General features: G+C 39.5%; 1 protein-coding gene across 1 annotated transcript; it reads left to right on the forward strand.

Annotated features, from left to right (window-relative positions):
- The first annotated feature begins 5,055 nt into the window (after positions 1 to 5,055).
- LOC138795261 (alpha-1,4-N-acetylglucosaminyltransferase-like) lies at positions 5,056 to 12,804 on the forward strand. The gene is made up of 3 exons (XM_069974254.1): positions 5,056 to 5,115; positions 6,430 to 7,026; positions 11,966 to 12,804. The coding sequence occupies exons 1-3, from the start codon at positions 5,056 to 5,058 to the stop codon at positions 12,551 to 12,553; spliced, it is 1,245 nt and encodes a 414-aa protein (XP_069830355.1). The 3' UTR covers positions 12,554 to 12,804.
- Positions 12,805 to 15,387: the final 2,583 nt, after the last annotated feature.

A 15,387-nucleotide genomic window follows, 5' to 3' on the forward strand; every position in this document is an offset into this window, starting at 1 on the left:
TGAGCTGGAATGCCCGAAGAGGTGGGTCCCCCAAATCACAGAGGAATGCTGATGTCCCTTCTCCAAGGAATGGAGGCTAAGGAGTTCCCAGTTTTCACCAGTGCTCTCCTGAAGGCCAGTTGGACTTCACTGCGGGAGCCTCCCAGGTCGCTACCCTAAGAGAAGGTCCTCTATGACCACCGACTAAACAACTGCAGGAATGCTGGAGTCTGGTAAAAGATGCTCTTCCTCTGGTAGAAGTGCAGGATGCACCTTAGGAGGTAGTCCAGACAGAACTGAGTTGGAGCTGGAAAGGAATGGAGATCCTCATAACTGACGATCGCTTGGAAGTTTCTGGAAGCCAGGGAGCAATGATGTGGTTGCTGAGAATCAACACCAACTACTGAGCAAAGAGGTATGGAGGTAGATATATACCCTCAGGAGAACTTGCCAGAAATCTCCAGAGCCTGTGGGCTTGGCTATAAATACAGGAGAACAGGCGCATGCCGACCACTAGAGGGAGCCCAAACCAGCAAGAGATCAGCTCAAAGCAAGAAAGCTGTTGCAGGAGAAGCATGCTGAGAGAAAAGGAAGATGATCGAAAGGCAGTGTGAACCTGAGCAGATAGGGGGTAGTGGACACGTCCACGTGCTGTTACAGGTACATTTGTTTCCTTTTCTTCAACACTCAAGGAACCAAAAGAGTATGTCAATATTTGTTAAATGATCATTATTATATTTTACACACTAACAGATTGTATTTTGGATTAGCATATATCCACTGTTCCTTTTCCTTGTACTTTCACAAACTCAATAAAATATTTCTTAAATGAAAATAAAATAAATAATATGAATATGTTATTTTATAATGTATTAATTAATATTTTTATATTATAATAACTGAATAATATCTTTTAAAAAATGGCGCCCCTCAGGAAAAAAAAACAATTAGACAATAAAAAAGTGATATGTACAGTACTGTACATCAAAATGTTATCAATATAAAGGACAACTCAACTACAACCTGCTCTGCTTCACCATAGTGTGTATTTTATTTTAAACAAATGTACCAGCAGGTACATTGCTTTAAGATTTTTGCATTAAAAGACCGGTGCCGGCTCAGGGATATCGATGCCGCATCCTTTTTTTGAGCCGCCCAATTCCCCCGCACAGAACCAGTCTATTCCCGTTCACTTGTCTGGCCTGAAGCACTAAAGGCGGGCTGCCTGCCCCCAGTGTGACTTTCTGCTCACCCCTCTGTAAGGTGGCTAATTAGAATCAATGGAGGCGCGTCACAGAGGGGAGGAAAAACGTCACACTAGGGATGGGCGAGCCCATCCTCAGTGCTTGAGACCGGGTAGGTGACCGGGAATAGACCAGGGCAATGCGCAAGAACTAGGCCACGGTGCAAAAAAAGGACCACGGCACCAACATCCCTGTACCGGTCTATTGATGTAAAACTCTTAAAGTGATGTACCTGCTGGTACATTCATTTTTAAGGAGAGAAATAGTGGTACACTATATGGACTATATGCAATATTGTAGACTACAGTGGTACCTTGGTTTAAGAGTAATTTGGATTAAGAGCGTTTTGGTTTAAGAACTCACAGTTTGTCAAAATTGTGACTTGATTTAAGAGCATTGCTTTGGTTTAAGAGCTCACTGTACTGGGTGGGAGGGAGAGTGGAGGAGGGGCATGGCCTGCATAGTGGGGTCTACAGCCCTGTACTCTGACCCAGGAAGTCTCCCTCACCTTCCAAATCACAGCAGATCCACTTCAGGCTGGGGCTTGCATTAGGGGACAGGACTCTGGAGGTAATCTCTTCATAACTGTAACCCTTTCTCCACGGACAGAGAGTGCTGCATTTACGTGCCCACATATGTCCTGCTCATTCCTTCATGCTCCCTGCAGTCTCTGTTTCCCATCCTCTCCATTATGGGGATCTGCAGCTCCTTCCTGTATCTACAAACTGCTGCTGTGTTATCAGGTTTATGCTCTTACTATACATTATACACCACATGCTGATTGCTATACTGTATAGTAACTTATAATATAACATATCCAGCTGTTTCTAAATCTTTGTTTCATTTATTTTACATTTAATTCAGAATAAAAAAAATCATTTTTGGGATGTGGAACCAATTGTCTGCGTTTCAGTGATTTCTTATTTGAAAATTTGCTTTGGTTTAAGAGTGGATTTGGATTCAAGCACAGAACCGGAACGAATTATGCTTGTAATCCAGTGCCCCACTGTATATGGACTTTATTCAATATAATGGACTATATGGACTTTATTCTATATGGTAGTCTATATGGACTCTAGGCAGACTATGGGCTATTGTAGACTATATGGACTTGTATGTTTGTGGGAAACAACCAAAAAGGAGTTCATGTTTTCTTAGGTTTATTCAAAGACTACATTCCTACCTCACAGTGGGAATGGTTTAAGGATGTCATGAAATATGTTCCACAAACATTTATGTGTGAAATAACTATGTAAGGCAGATAAATGATAAGTTTGCCATAGCAAACAATAGATATTAATGAATGGGTACAGTCTTCTTTACTTTACAGTTAAGTCAATATAGTACATAACACTTGGAACAAGCGTCAGAGTAATACGAGAGAACAGCTAAGCGGAAACATTACATTACATCCTCTAGTACGTCTTCTGCCAGAGTCCATGGTATATGAAGGCTTCATACACAGAGAGACCGCAGAATAAAGGTACTGTATATTATCCTCATCTCTGCCACCAATAGTCTCATGCTCATGTTGGATGATTCTATCTTAATGATATTCTATACTTGACATTTTGATTATTTTTTAACAAATATTTTCTAATCTTATTCAGGGTTCTTGCATATTAAACCAATATATCACATAATGTTTTTTCATTATATGTACTGTATATCATTATATGATGTATATGTACATGCATTTCCATATACTGTATGTGTGCAATGAAAACCATAATCGGTAACTACAGGGTTAATTTATTTAGGAAAATCAATCAACTCTTGGACCAGGAAAGATCAGCGCCTATTTTTAAGACCTTGCAAACAGCTTTTTTTTCTACAATTTTCTTTTTTTTTTTTTTAGCAATCTGTTATGGCAACCTTATACACCAAGTGGAGCAAAAAGGCAAAAATGCTCAGCTATTATTCCAGGGCTAAAATACATAACTTTTTTTTTTTTTTTGCTGACCTTCACCTGAGCATCATGGAGACCATAATGCTATAAAAAGTAAAGTCTCAAAAAGTTTCTAAACCCTTAATTATGCAAATGTGGGGAGCTTGATGACCTCTTTTTTTTTTTTTTACATTGGATCTTACCATTGTTTCTAACCAGCTTTTAAAGACCACAAGGATCTGTTGATCAAGCATCAATTTCTACACATTGGAACCATGGAAGAACAAGAATGTGTATAACAGGAACCTTAATGGGATATTATGGGTTCCAGACTCCTCTGCATTTCTTAGTTCTGTTATGGCAATCTTGTACACCAAGTGGAGCAAACAATGTGTTCAATATCAATGTAGAGACTGCAAAGTGGAAGGATAAACATTCGGAGAAACACTATAGTGGATTAGAACCTCTCTTTATAGGGGATTTGTGCACATTTTGGTTTTAACAAAGTAGGTCATGTAAGGGCAACTTTTCCAAGGAATGGGACAACAAATGTATCTATTAAACTGGTAAAAGAAGAATAGTCTGTGGTATGTAAAGCATTCTGACTGTCATGATCAGGGAAAAAAATCAAGGATTAAGACATTTCAAGTAGCTCTCTGTTTTATAAGAAATTCTGATATTAGTACAACCTTTTAGTACTCTCTATACTCTCCTGAGCAGGTATAGATTTTTGCATGTTCCTTACGTCTGTTTCCAGGTGCTTTATAACTTCACAGAAGAACAAGAAATAATGGGAGGAAGGACATGGTAGTAAAAGCAAGGCTTTTTCTTTGCTAGAAACAGCAGTGTCCCTTATCCAATGTGAGAAAGTTAAAGTGAAACTCCAGTGATGTTATTTTATCCAACTTTTTATAAAAGTTGGTAAGAGTAAATAGCCAAGCTACTTCCCCTCATAGCAGATACTAATTTTTCATTCATTCTGACAATTTACGCAATACTTGTTTTGTGGACGAAAAGAAACTTCCTATCTGGGGAACAGACCTCCGGGTTATCAGGAAGAGCAAAGCAGCTGTGTACCTTCACCAGCCTTATGCCAGGAGGGTAAAATAACTTTTTGTTTTAGTGCGCCTTTTTCCTGACAATACTTAAAGTGCCATACCTTCTTTATTTGGCTTGTTTTTTGTTGGAAAAGTTGCATTTTGCCACTAAACTTTTTTCTCTTTTTCCCCCCTTTTTGAAATTTTAAAAATAAAACAAAAAAATCAACCAAACAATATTCTATGGGTTAGTAATAATGCAGTACTGCCAAATATTACGTTTCCATTGACATTTATTTTTTAAAGCACTCTTGGTTCCAGAGCATTGTACATATGATAAGGGGTAACACACAGAATGTACACATACAGAACGTAATGTAAAATCTGGAATACAACACTCATATAGTAAAGGACAGACTGACACATAAGGAGAGAGGACAATGCCCATGAGGGTGTACAATCTACAGGGTGAGGGAAGGGAGACATTAGGGGAGAGGAAAACATGATCACAGTGTTGTGAGATGGCAGCAGGGTTATTGTAGTTAATTTTTGTTACCATATTCTGTGAGGCAAAATACGTTTTTTTGTTTTTGCTTTTCACTCATGGCCTAAATTTTTATTGTAAGGGGATTGGAATAAAAATGCAAAACCAGAGAGAGAGAGGGGGAGATTTTTTAATTATTATTATTATTATTTCATTTTTTTTTTTTTTTTTTAAAGCATGTCTAGGTCATGAGTTGTGAATCTAGGTCCAGAGGATGGCATTATTCAAGAATAGGTAAAAGGGGACTAGGCGTCTGGGTTGGGATTATGAACTATTTTAGTATATGAGAAGAAGAGTATTGATAAGTCAGAAGTAGCCCAAGTACTAGACCTAAGTAAGGGAAAGGAAATAGTTTGGTAAGGCATGGCTCTAAAGATCCCCATTCATAGCATTTCCTTGGAAGGAACCCAGTGTTCTCCTCAAGTAAGTGTTCAGGTTGATGTACCTGAGCCTAGTCTGACTAGTGAAAATGATATAAAGTGGAAGCAGAAGTGTAAAATACAGATCAGAGTACTCAGTTTATGGTTGATGTCAAGGTAATGGCCTATTAGGGTGCATTATAGGCATGTTTAAATAGATTGTCAATATAACAATGACAGGCAATAATTATATTTGAACATATCGAAAGATGCCCAGGGTCCAGTCAAGGCCCTCAAGCTACCATGATACTATAGATTTTTCCTGAAGTACTGTTAATCCCCGTTGGCCCTACACTACTACTGTACTTCTATGTGTGGTAATCCGGGGAGGCTAGTTGGTATTTGCAAGGTAATGTTTTGCGGTATACTGGAGAATAAAACTGAATCCTTGAGATATGTTTAACAGTTCAAATCACTGCTTTTTTTGCTTGCAGGTTCACTGAATAATTAAGGTTTTCTTGAAAGAATCTCTTGTTACTTTTACCTTAACGGGACACTTACTGTATTCAGAACCTGGGTACTCAGCTGTAGGGGGATCACCACCTTGAGTCAGTGACAATAAACTTGAAAGTACCCACGTCTATAAAGTTCCACCTAATGCTGGGCAGTGAGCAACACAGCCCCCCCCCCCCCCCCACCGAGTGTGGATAAGTTCTAAGTCCCCATTTACAGTTGGAAGGAAATAATCAGAATCAGCATGGAACCCCACAGATGGGTCCTGGCCTCCAGGCCAGGCCCTGAGAAGTCTTTCGGTAGAGAATACTTTCTCTTGCTCTCACTCTCTCTCAACTCTGACCACATTAAGTTCTCCTCAAACTACTCCCCTTACTATATAAAGGCCTCAGAGAGCTAACAAGTGATTGGAGGAAAGGACACAGGAGACTGAAACTGACCTGCAAGTACAATGTAATGCACTATAGAACCTCCTTCCCCATAAACAGACTAAAGCATAACCCATGGATGGAGGAGGACCATACGAGCATGCTTTACTTAATGAATTCGAAGTATCAAAATATTCATAAAGGTTCTAGCAAACCAACTAAAAACATATACATATGGATGTAAACATGTAAAAGATATTAATAAGTGCAAAAGTACATAAAGAATCATAAGTTAACCATCATATTTAGTAAACCATACCACACAGAAACACATGTAAATGTATGTATGTATATATATATATATATATATATATATATATGTATATATATATATAGCGTGCTACAAATGTATAGCAATACTCTTGTGTGAATTAATTTAATGTACTGTATGTATTAGGCTTTTTCCACTTTCGTAACTTTGTTTCTTTGTTTTGCAGTCTGACAATCTAACACATGCTGCAGGAATGATAACAACATTGAGGATAGCAGTCTTCCTGCTTCTGTTGACAACCCTTGGGTTCTTTTATGGTATTACCCTCAAACAGAATATCATTTCTTACATGTATTATGTGTCAGAAGAAAACATATTAAATGGATTTACCTCATTTATGTTGAGTAAAGGGTTCGGTCCTATACATGATTGGTCAAATAAGACAAAAGCATTCAGTACCCAAGCATCAACTGTCCAGGAAAAGATATTACTGACGACCATTAATACACCTTCAAGCACATTGGTGAGCATTGATCCCAGCAATCCATCTGATGTATTAAAAGAAGGTGACGGGATCATATTTTTAGAAACTTCTAATAGACTGCAGCTCCCTCCATTAGTTGTATGTGCATTAGAGTCCACAGCTCGTGTGTACAAAAACCAACCAGTGGCCTTCTTCATGAAAGGATTAAATGACACCAACCTTGAAGAAACAGTGAAGGAAAATTTCCCAATGCTCTTACCTCTCAAGAACATTTACTTTTTCCCCCTCAGGTTGGAGGAAGTTTTTGCGGACACACCACTCTTCTCATGGTACATGAAGGTAAAGTGCTGCCAAAATGAAATTTTACTTGTAGCGATACAGCAAATGTGATGAAACGTAAAGCAGTCTTTCATCTCTGCTGTGGCACTTTTACTTCTAAGCAACCTGTATAGGGTACATATGTTTTCCATAGTATGATATCATCAAACATAGTTAAAAGTTAGAGTGGACTTGTCAAACTGTTTGGCTTTGGCAACATGCTCCAAACCTGAACACTCGGGGACATTTATGAAAGTTCCGTCTGAGGCGTACACCAGGGAGAAGGCATAGATTCGCCCCTTCTCCCTGGTGTATGCCTGCCATATCCCACACTCGCCCGATGGGGGTCTTGGGAGGCGACAAGGCGGGGAGGAGGGGTGGCCTCCTCCTACGCTTCATTTATCATGAGTTATGCCTGTCTTGATAAGTCCCCCCACCCCCTCGGTGTTCAATTTCTCGTGGCTGACGAAGTTGGTTGCAGCCCTAGGGCTGCCAGAAAGACATGGATGCAAGCATTTCTGAAAATGTCCTGTCTGATAGATATAGACTTGTAGGCTGTTATTCTGGTTGCCTTTGGTTATGACTCGGTTGGGCCAGTCAGATCAACTGAGATCTCCAGGAAGTAATGGCAGTTGGTTTCCACATAACCTGGGAGTTGTGGGAAAGTGTTTTACGCTGTTGCATGGCAACAACAGGGTCAACATTCAGTGAAGAAATCAGGAAGCAATTGAAGGGGAAGTCCGGTAGTGGACATTTTTTTTTTTCAGAAGAGCCCAGCTTCCTCCTGGCTCCAGTGTCGGGGTCCACTGTCCCCCATTTCGGTTCCTTGTCCCTCGGGCGCTTCCTGGTCTGAGCGTGGACCTGGGTCATGATGTGTTAGCTCCACTTAGCTAGTGAGCCGCCGTAGCGAGGTCCCTTTTGGAAAAAAAAAATGTCTGATGCCGGACTTCTCCTTTAAATCCATGGGCGACAAAAACAGTACAGTGATATAAGTTACTTTACTAAAACCAGCACATTCGTACACCTTTACATATATGCACATAGTACACATCTGATTTTACCAATTTTATGTCATGTTAGAACCCTGTAAGATAGTGTCCATGGGAAGCTGTCTTTAACTAGAATATTAAATGTATCCCTTGTGCCAAGCAGTAAAACTAAGTATTGCTAGCCATTACCTGCCATTTTTCCAAAAGAACCCAAATGAACTTAGCTGATCAACAAAGATCACAGATACAGTACAAGATACTCCATACTTTTTGAGAAAATGTGCTTTGGACAATATATGTCTTACCAACAAGAAACTCGATCATCTTAAAAACTGGAGTGTGTTAACTATTTTATGTGTAAGGAGGGCTTTGTTATCAGCAGTGCTGCCTGACAGTCACTGTACAGGACGGGCAGCCACTGCAGTGTTTCTCACAGTCCTCTACTCAGGGCACCCCCCTAAGCCTTGTGCCAGTCGAGCTGGCAACCTCCCGCTGCCCCCCTCCGTACGCCCTTACATTCACATAGGCCACAAATCTTGACTGTCTGTAGAACTGTATGTTGAATATGATCTTAAGTTACAATGGTTCAGTAAAATGGACCATTGTATCTTAAAAATATTGTAACTAGAGATGAGCAAACCATGTTCGGGTTCGAGTCCATCTGAACCCGAACGATTGGCATTGGTTAGCTGGGGCTGCTGAAGTTGGATAAAGCTCTAAGGTTGTCTGGAAAACATGGATACAGCAAATGACTATATCTATGTTTTCCACATAGCCTTAGGGCTTTATCCAACTTCAGCAGCCACCGCTAATCAAATGCCAAAAGTTTGGGCTCGGATGGACTCGAGCATGCTCGAGGTTCGCTCATCTCTAATTGTAACCTAAGGCCATTGTAACTTGAGAAATCACGTTAGACATCTATCAATACAGGAAAGAAAGGAGGTATGCGAAAATAAACCCATCATCAAAGAAGGATGTCAAATAGTAGTTGGACAGCTGTCAAAAAATGTACACCGCACGGCCAGCAAAGACCAAAGGTAAACAAACAACTTAAATTAGTTCAACAGCGATTGGATGAAAAATGACATCTTTGATCTAATCCTCTGATACTTTCCGGCACATACTCTCCCATACTCACAAGGCCACCTTAATTCCTCCCTCCAGTCTGCTCTGGAAGAATCTACTCCAACGGATCAGACTGTATACGACCTCTATGTACCCTCTACTCTCTGTTGCATATGTATAATACCCTGGAATTAAAAGTGCTTTAAAAAGAAAAGTAGCAAAAAAATAATATTACAATGTAACAATGCAAAATCAATTAACAGCTCTATAAATATGTGCATTAAAGCGAATGTACCACTGGTACATTGCTTCTTTGTTTTTTTTACATACAGTAATTAAACCAGCACTGGGATGCCAGTTCCGGCGGGCTAAGCCAGTGCAGCAGTCCTTTTTTTTTTAACTGCAGCCCGCTTCACGTGCACAGCATTGGTCTATTACACTGGCCAGGCATGAAGCAATGGAGGCGGGCCCGCCACCTCCAGTGTGACAATCTGCCCTCCCGACTGTGACATGGCTCCATTAGAATCAATAGAGTAAAGGAAAGAAAGGCAAAAAACCAGGGCAACGTCACCTTGTGTGATACCAAAGGGTAAAAGGTGAACATATAGTAAGAAGGTATTGCTCAACTGATGTGGTAATCCAGCTAGGATAGGTGGTGAAGGCAAAAAACCTACACATTTGTTCTGAGGAAGGGAGACTTTCTCCTGAAACATGTCAACCTCGTGTTAACTATATATTTTTTAATAAAGTGCCACTTTGTTTTTCAACAATATCGCAGTCCTTTGATGGTACTTAGTGGCAGTGCTTGTACCAAAAATTTTTTGCCTTTTTGTGCTTCATGCCAGGCCGGTGCCCAGTAATAGACTGGTGCCTGCATGGGAACCGAGCCGCAGTTCAAAAAAGGACCGCGGTCCCGGCATCTCTGCAAATGTATTAGTGGTACATATGCTTAAAAAGTTTCTACTAACATTAAGAAGCCTATTTAGCACTAGGAAGTGTGGGCTTAATATTTTGTCTACTCCAGTGTTTTGCAGCTGAGGATTTCTTAGAACACAAGTTTCTTAGATTCTGGTCAATTCTTCCTCGGTAACAAAAAAAAAAACGAAATAGTACAGAATCAGCAAGCTACATGATGGTCAGTAGTATAAAATTTACAATTCCAGATTTTATAACCTCGTCAGACACTATAGATTAATGTCTTCCAAAGGTTTCCCTGGGACCATCTAATCTAGGCCTCCTGAACCTCCCCCAACAGATGATGTCTGCAGAGAATGTGTCGCTTAGAATACATTTGTTCCTTCCCTTTAATTTTACTTGATGTCTATCCCTGTGGAAAACTATTGAGGAAATAATAAATTAAGCTTCTAGTTTGGAACATAAAAAGGTTTACATAATGTTTAGAAAGGGTTAGGCGCTTTTCTAAAGACTTGAAACTAAACTTGTTAGTTGAGAAGTACAATATGAGAAAAAGCTTATTCTTTAGGAGTTTCAGTAAATCAAAATTGCAAAGAACTTGCAGACAGAAATTCCCTTTCAATACGTCAACTACCCGTGTGCAGGAGTATGCACTCAACCCCTTATGTAGAGTCATGTTTAACTGATGCTGTAGCTCTTAGTTGAATTCAAATCCAACATATAATAATATAGAAAAGCTTGAATACTATAAGCTAAGTAGGATGGCATTCCACATGTGCTTTTGTATTGATGGCTCCAAATTACAAGTTAGAAAGTATTATCTTCTGTGCACTAAGAATTACACTGACACCCTGCACAGGGTCACGGCAAATTTCTTTCATTTAAAGATAATAAGCCCAACCCCCACCCTGCACACGTCTGTATCATACTTTAATGGGCTAAAGAATAAAAATAATCATTTGCCTAAGCTTTAACAAATGTACACGTTATAAGCATTTTAAAAGATCAGTGCCAAATTGTAATGTCTTCCTAAAATATTATGACATCCTTAAAGGGGCAATCCACCTAAGAGCTAAAAAATGAAATGCTCCCAAACCTAGCTGGTCTTACTCACCAGGTCCCCCTGAGTTACAAGTTTTTCTAAACGCCAGTCTATATCCAAGATGGCGCCGGCCAGGAAACTACTTTTGGATCATGGATCTCTCTGATAGTCCATTTGCATACTTGCCCCCTTAGTTTTCTTTCCTGCCCATTGCTGTCATTACTATTTCAAAGTAAACACAGGACTGTTTTTTTCCCACTGATTTTGTATCACATCACCACGATATGTATTCCATACTAGCCGATGATGTAGCAGAGCTGCCAGGCGCATGGTGTAGCAAAGCTGATGCGCACATAGTATAGCCATGTACTGCCTAATGGACATCTGTTTACCAGGGGATGTAGTGTAGGTTTCGCTCTCTGCTTGCACACTGTGAATTAAAACATACTAGTTACACTCAGACTCTAAGATCATCTATAACACAATATAGAGAGCTGTGACAGAAAGACAGGTACATATGCCTGCATTCACTGACTGAAAGCAGAGATATAACTATAACTTTTCATATTTTAGAAACCTAGGCTCAGGGACACATGTAAGTATATAGAAGCAGCACTTTTACATTCACTAGCAGTGCAGGGGCAGATGATGTCTCCTTGGGGGCTGGATTACCAAATCAATAGACAGTTAACCCGGCCCCCAGAGAGGAGATCACATGTCCTGTGTCTACAAAGGGAGGGGGGAAGAAGGAACAGTGAGTTGTCAGAGAGGACATAGACAAGAGGATTTTAGACATCCAGAGTGGGTAAGTATGAGAGAATAAAACAGGGAAAGGGCGCAAGATAGGTAATACATGTATGGTATTGTTTTTGTTACCCAGATAACAATACATAAGACATTGAGATGCTTACCTATAATGTCAATTAAATGTTCTGCATTTCACTTTCAGATTAATCCTCGAGAACAGAAACACTGGATCCATGTCAGTGCTGACGCTTGCAGGTTAGCTCTAATCTGGAAATATGGTGGCATATATATGGATACGGACTTCATCTCAATACGACCAATTCCTAAACAGGACTTCCTGGCTGCAGAATATTCTTACTACTCTAGCAATGGTGTTTTTAGGTTCTCTGCTCATCATAATTTCACCCAGATATGTATGGAGGATTTTGTGCGGAGGTATAATAGCAGAATATGGGGACATCAAGGGCCACATCTCTTTACTCGTATTTTAAAGAAGTTTTGTGATATTCCTAAATTTAATGGCACTGAAGATATCATGTGTGGAAACATTACTTTCTATAATCCCCAGCGCTTTTACCCAATCCTTTATCCATCATGGAAAAAGTACTACCAGGTTTGGGACAAATTGCCAACTTTCAATGACTCCTATTCTTTGCATCTTTGGAACTACATGAACCGTGCTAATGTAACTATGGTACCTGGTAGTAACACATTAGTGGAACATCTCTATAAAGTGTACTGTCCTTCCACGTATGGCGCAATACTTCAAAATGTGACCACGCTCCAATGACCCACTTCGTGACGACTACCTTTTTTTTGGCTGTTTGTAAACATTATCCATTGAATGTGTAACATAAACCCTAGTGATCCAGGTGATTACTGTGAAATTCTATATTTTGTTATATATATAAGCAACTTTTCAGACTTAAAGGGGTTATCCAGTGCTACAAAAACATGACCACTTTCTTCCAGAGACAGCACTACTCTTGTCTCCAGTTTAGGTGTGGTTTGCAATTAAGCTCCGTTCACTTAATGGATGAGAGGTCTGGTGCATTTACACAGACAGATTTATCTGACAGATTCTTGAAGCCAAAGCCAGGAATGCATCTGAAAAGAGGACAAATCAGTCTTTCCTTTATGACCTGATCTCTGTTTATAGTCTGTTCCTGGTTTTGGCTTCAGAAATCTGTCAGATAAATCTGTCTGTGTAAACGCACCATTACAGAACCTACACCCGAGCTGAAGACAAGCGTTCAAGTGGCCATGTTTTTGTCGCGCTGGATAACCCTTTTAAAGGGTTACCACAGATTAAAAAAAAGTGTTTTTAAATCATGTTACAACAATTACAACAATATGTTACAGCACTGAGTTTACCCCACTGTGGGGAAACCCACAAATTGCACAATTATATAAAATACAAGACTACACGTTTTGGGGGAGATGGGGGGTGACTAAAGTTAAACAATTATTTGATTCTCAGGGAGAGTTGAGAACACTGGATACACAATTATTATGGATTATGGGAATATACCCCTGGCACAATATAGATACTGGCAAATCACGCACGCAATAAAGTGCACAGAAGATAAAACTATTTTTGGGGTACAAAAACACTCCTTTGTGGAGAATGTTACTAAAGCTTCAAAGGCAATTACAGGGAAGATATATAAGATATTTTAAAAAAAATGATCATGGTGGTAGAACCACGAGGCACATTAGAGTTAAAGAAAGATGGGAAGGAGATTTAGATCAGGGGGAGGGTAGATTGGGATTATGTATTTTATTGGGATTTATGTATTATATTGAAATATTTAGTCACATTATTTCACAGTTATTTATTATTTATAGAGTTCACTACACTCCTAAAAAACTATACCAAATGAAATTGCGACAAACTGATGTGTGTAAATGTTGTAATGGTGAAGGCGGGGATTTGATGCACTTATTGTGGCGATGTCCGAAATTGTACCGATACTGGAGAAATATTAAAAGGGTGATTGAAAATAAGTTAGAAGTTGAGATAGCTGAAGATCCCGTACTATATTTGCTGTCTGATTTATCCAAATTAGAGTGTCCTTCTAAGAAAAAAAGGGTGTTGCATAAAGCTCTTTTTGCAGCAAGGTTGTGTATCCTACAGAAGTGGAAAGTATCACAGCCCCCGGTTATAGAGGAGTGGAGAAAGAAGATGTATAGGGTTATTATCGCAGAACAGATAAAAGCAAAAAAAAGGAATTTAAAGCAACATGGGGTGTATGGATGAATGAGGAGGGTATTGATATAAGTGATGGATAGAGGGGAGAGGCTGATGGGGGGTGGAGGGAGAGGGGGGAAAGAATAGGGAATTTATTTTTATTATTATTTATTTATTTTACTTTCATTTTTTTTTTCTTTTTTTTCTTGAGATAAGAAAGGAGGTGAAACTAAGAGACTTAAAAGTTCTGATGACTGTGAGCCAGAGATGGGATCGGAGACCCCTGTTTGAACAACACATAAGATAAGGGTAGTAGGGGAGATCTGGTTCCGACTGGGGCGGGAGGGGGGACGGGGTGGTAGTGGCCTGGTTGGAGGGGGTGGGGGGTGGGCTGAGCTGGGCGCTGCTGGAGGAGTCGAGGACCCATGAGGTTTAATTGTCTATGAAATATTATATTTTGTATAAAGTTTGATATTATTTTAAAAGGAGGAAGAGATATAGACTATAAGGGGTAATACGGAGGGCCGCATGTCCATCATAAATGGACCTGGGCTTGATGTGTGAACCCTGATCTTAGGTGAATACAATAATATGGTCATTTAATAGAAATAATGATATTATGACGGCTGCACTAAGAAGGAGTAACAATGGGGTTCAAGGGTTTCATCATATATGTACCTTTGCCCTTGAGTGAAATCTCTTTTGCATATATATATATATATATATATATATATATATATTTATTTTTTTTTTGTCCTCTTAGAAAAATAATGGTTGTACAACTGGTAGTATTAATTTTCAATAGAAGTAAGAGGGTACCTGGTTGACTGGTGGTGACCCTGCTTGGCCTTACTACCTCCCTGGGTCTGTGTCCTTCCGTTCTTCAGCCTAGCTCATGAAGGACAGGATTGCTCCCATTAAAGGGTCTCTCTCGATTTTGGAGGTAACCTTGGCAAGAGAGATGTGAGGAGATGGGGAGGGGGGGTCTTCGAAACAGTATCTGGTGTGTGTCATATTATGTTATAGATATTTTGTATTATGGCAGACTAATCGCAGAAAAACTGAATGTTTTCTAATTGAATTGTCTCTTAGTTAGAGATTCTATGCATCATTGCCAAGTGAAAAGATAATCCTTTCTTTCTTTTTTTTGGGGGGGGGGGGAGGGGGGAGGTAATATTTCCTTTTTTTGTGGCTGTTGTTTTTTGTACGTAACTGTGATATTGTGATTTTGTAATATAATTATGGGGGAAAAAAGGAAATGGGAAAAATTTTAAATAAAGATTGAATAAAAAAAAAGTTTTAATATGGGATGAATTTTTTTAATTTTTTTTTTTTTAAGTGATTTCTAGTTCCCCCTAGTGGACTCCTAAGAGAGATACCATGATTGGTCATATGGATTAGTGCAGTACCTATGTTATATACACTGCAAAAAG

This window comes from Dendropsophus ebraccatus, chromosome 6 (genome assembly GCF_027789765.1).
Source record: "Dendropsophus ebraccatus isolate aDenEbr1 chromosome 6, aDenEbr1.pat, whole genome shotgun sequence".
Classification (NCBI taxonomy): domain Eukaryota; kingdom Metazoa; phylum Chordata; class Amphibia; order Anura; family Hylidae; genus Dendropsophus; species Dendropsophus ebraccatus.

What these genes read in the sequence shown, in the direction of transcription:
- LOC138795261 (XM_069974254.1), top strand. Translation starts at nt 5,056, where the DNA reads ATGGCTCTAAAGATCCCCATTCATAGCATTTCCTTGGAAGGAACCCAG. An exon ending in GAACCCAGTGTTCTCCTCAA is followed by an intron (nt 5,116 to 6,429) that starts GTAAGTGTTCAG and finishes TTTGTTTTGCAG; the next exon opens with TCTGACAATCTAACACATGC. An exon ending in TCTTCTCATGGTACATGAAG is followed by an intron (nt 7,027 to 11,965) that starts GTAAAGTGCTGC and finishes TTTCACTTTCAG; the next exon opens with ATTAATCCTCGAGAACAGAA.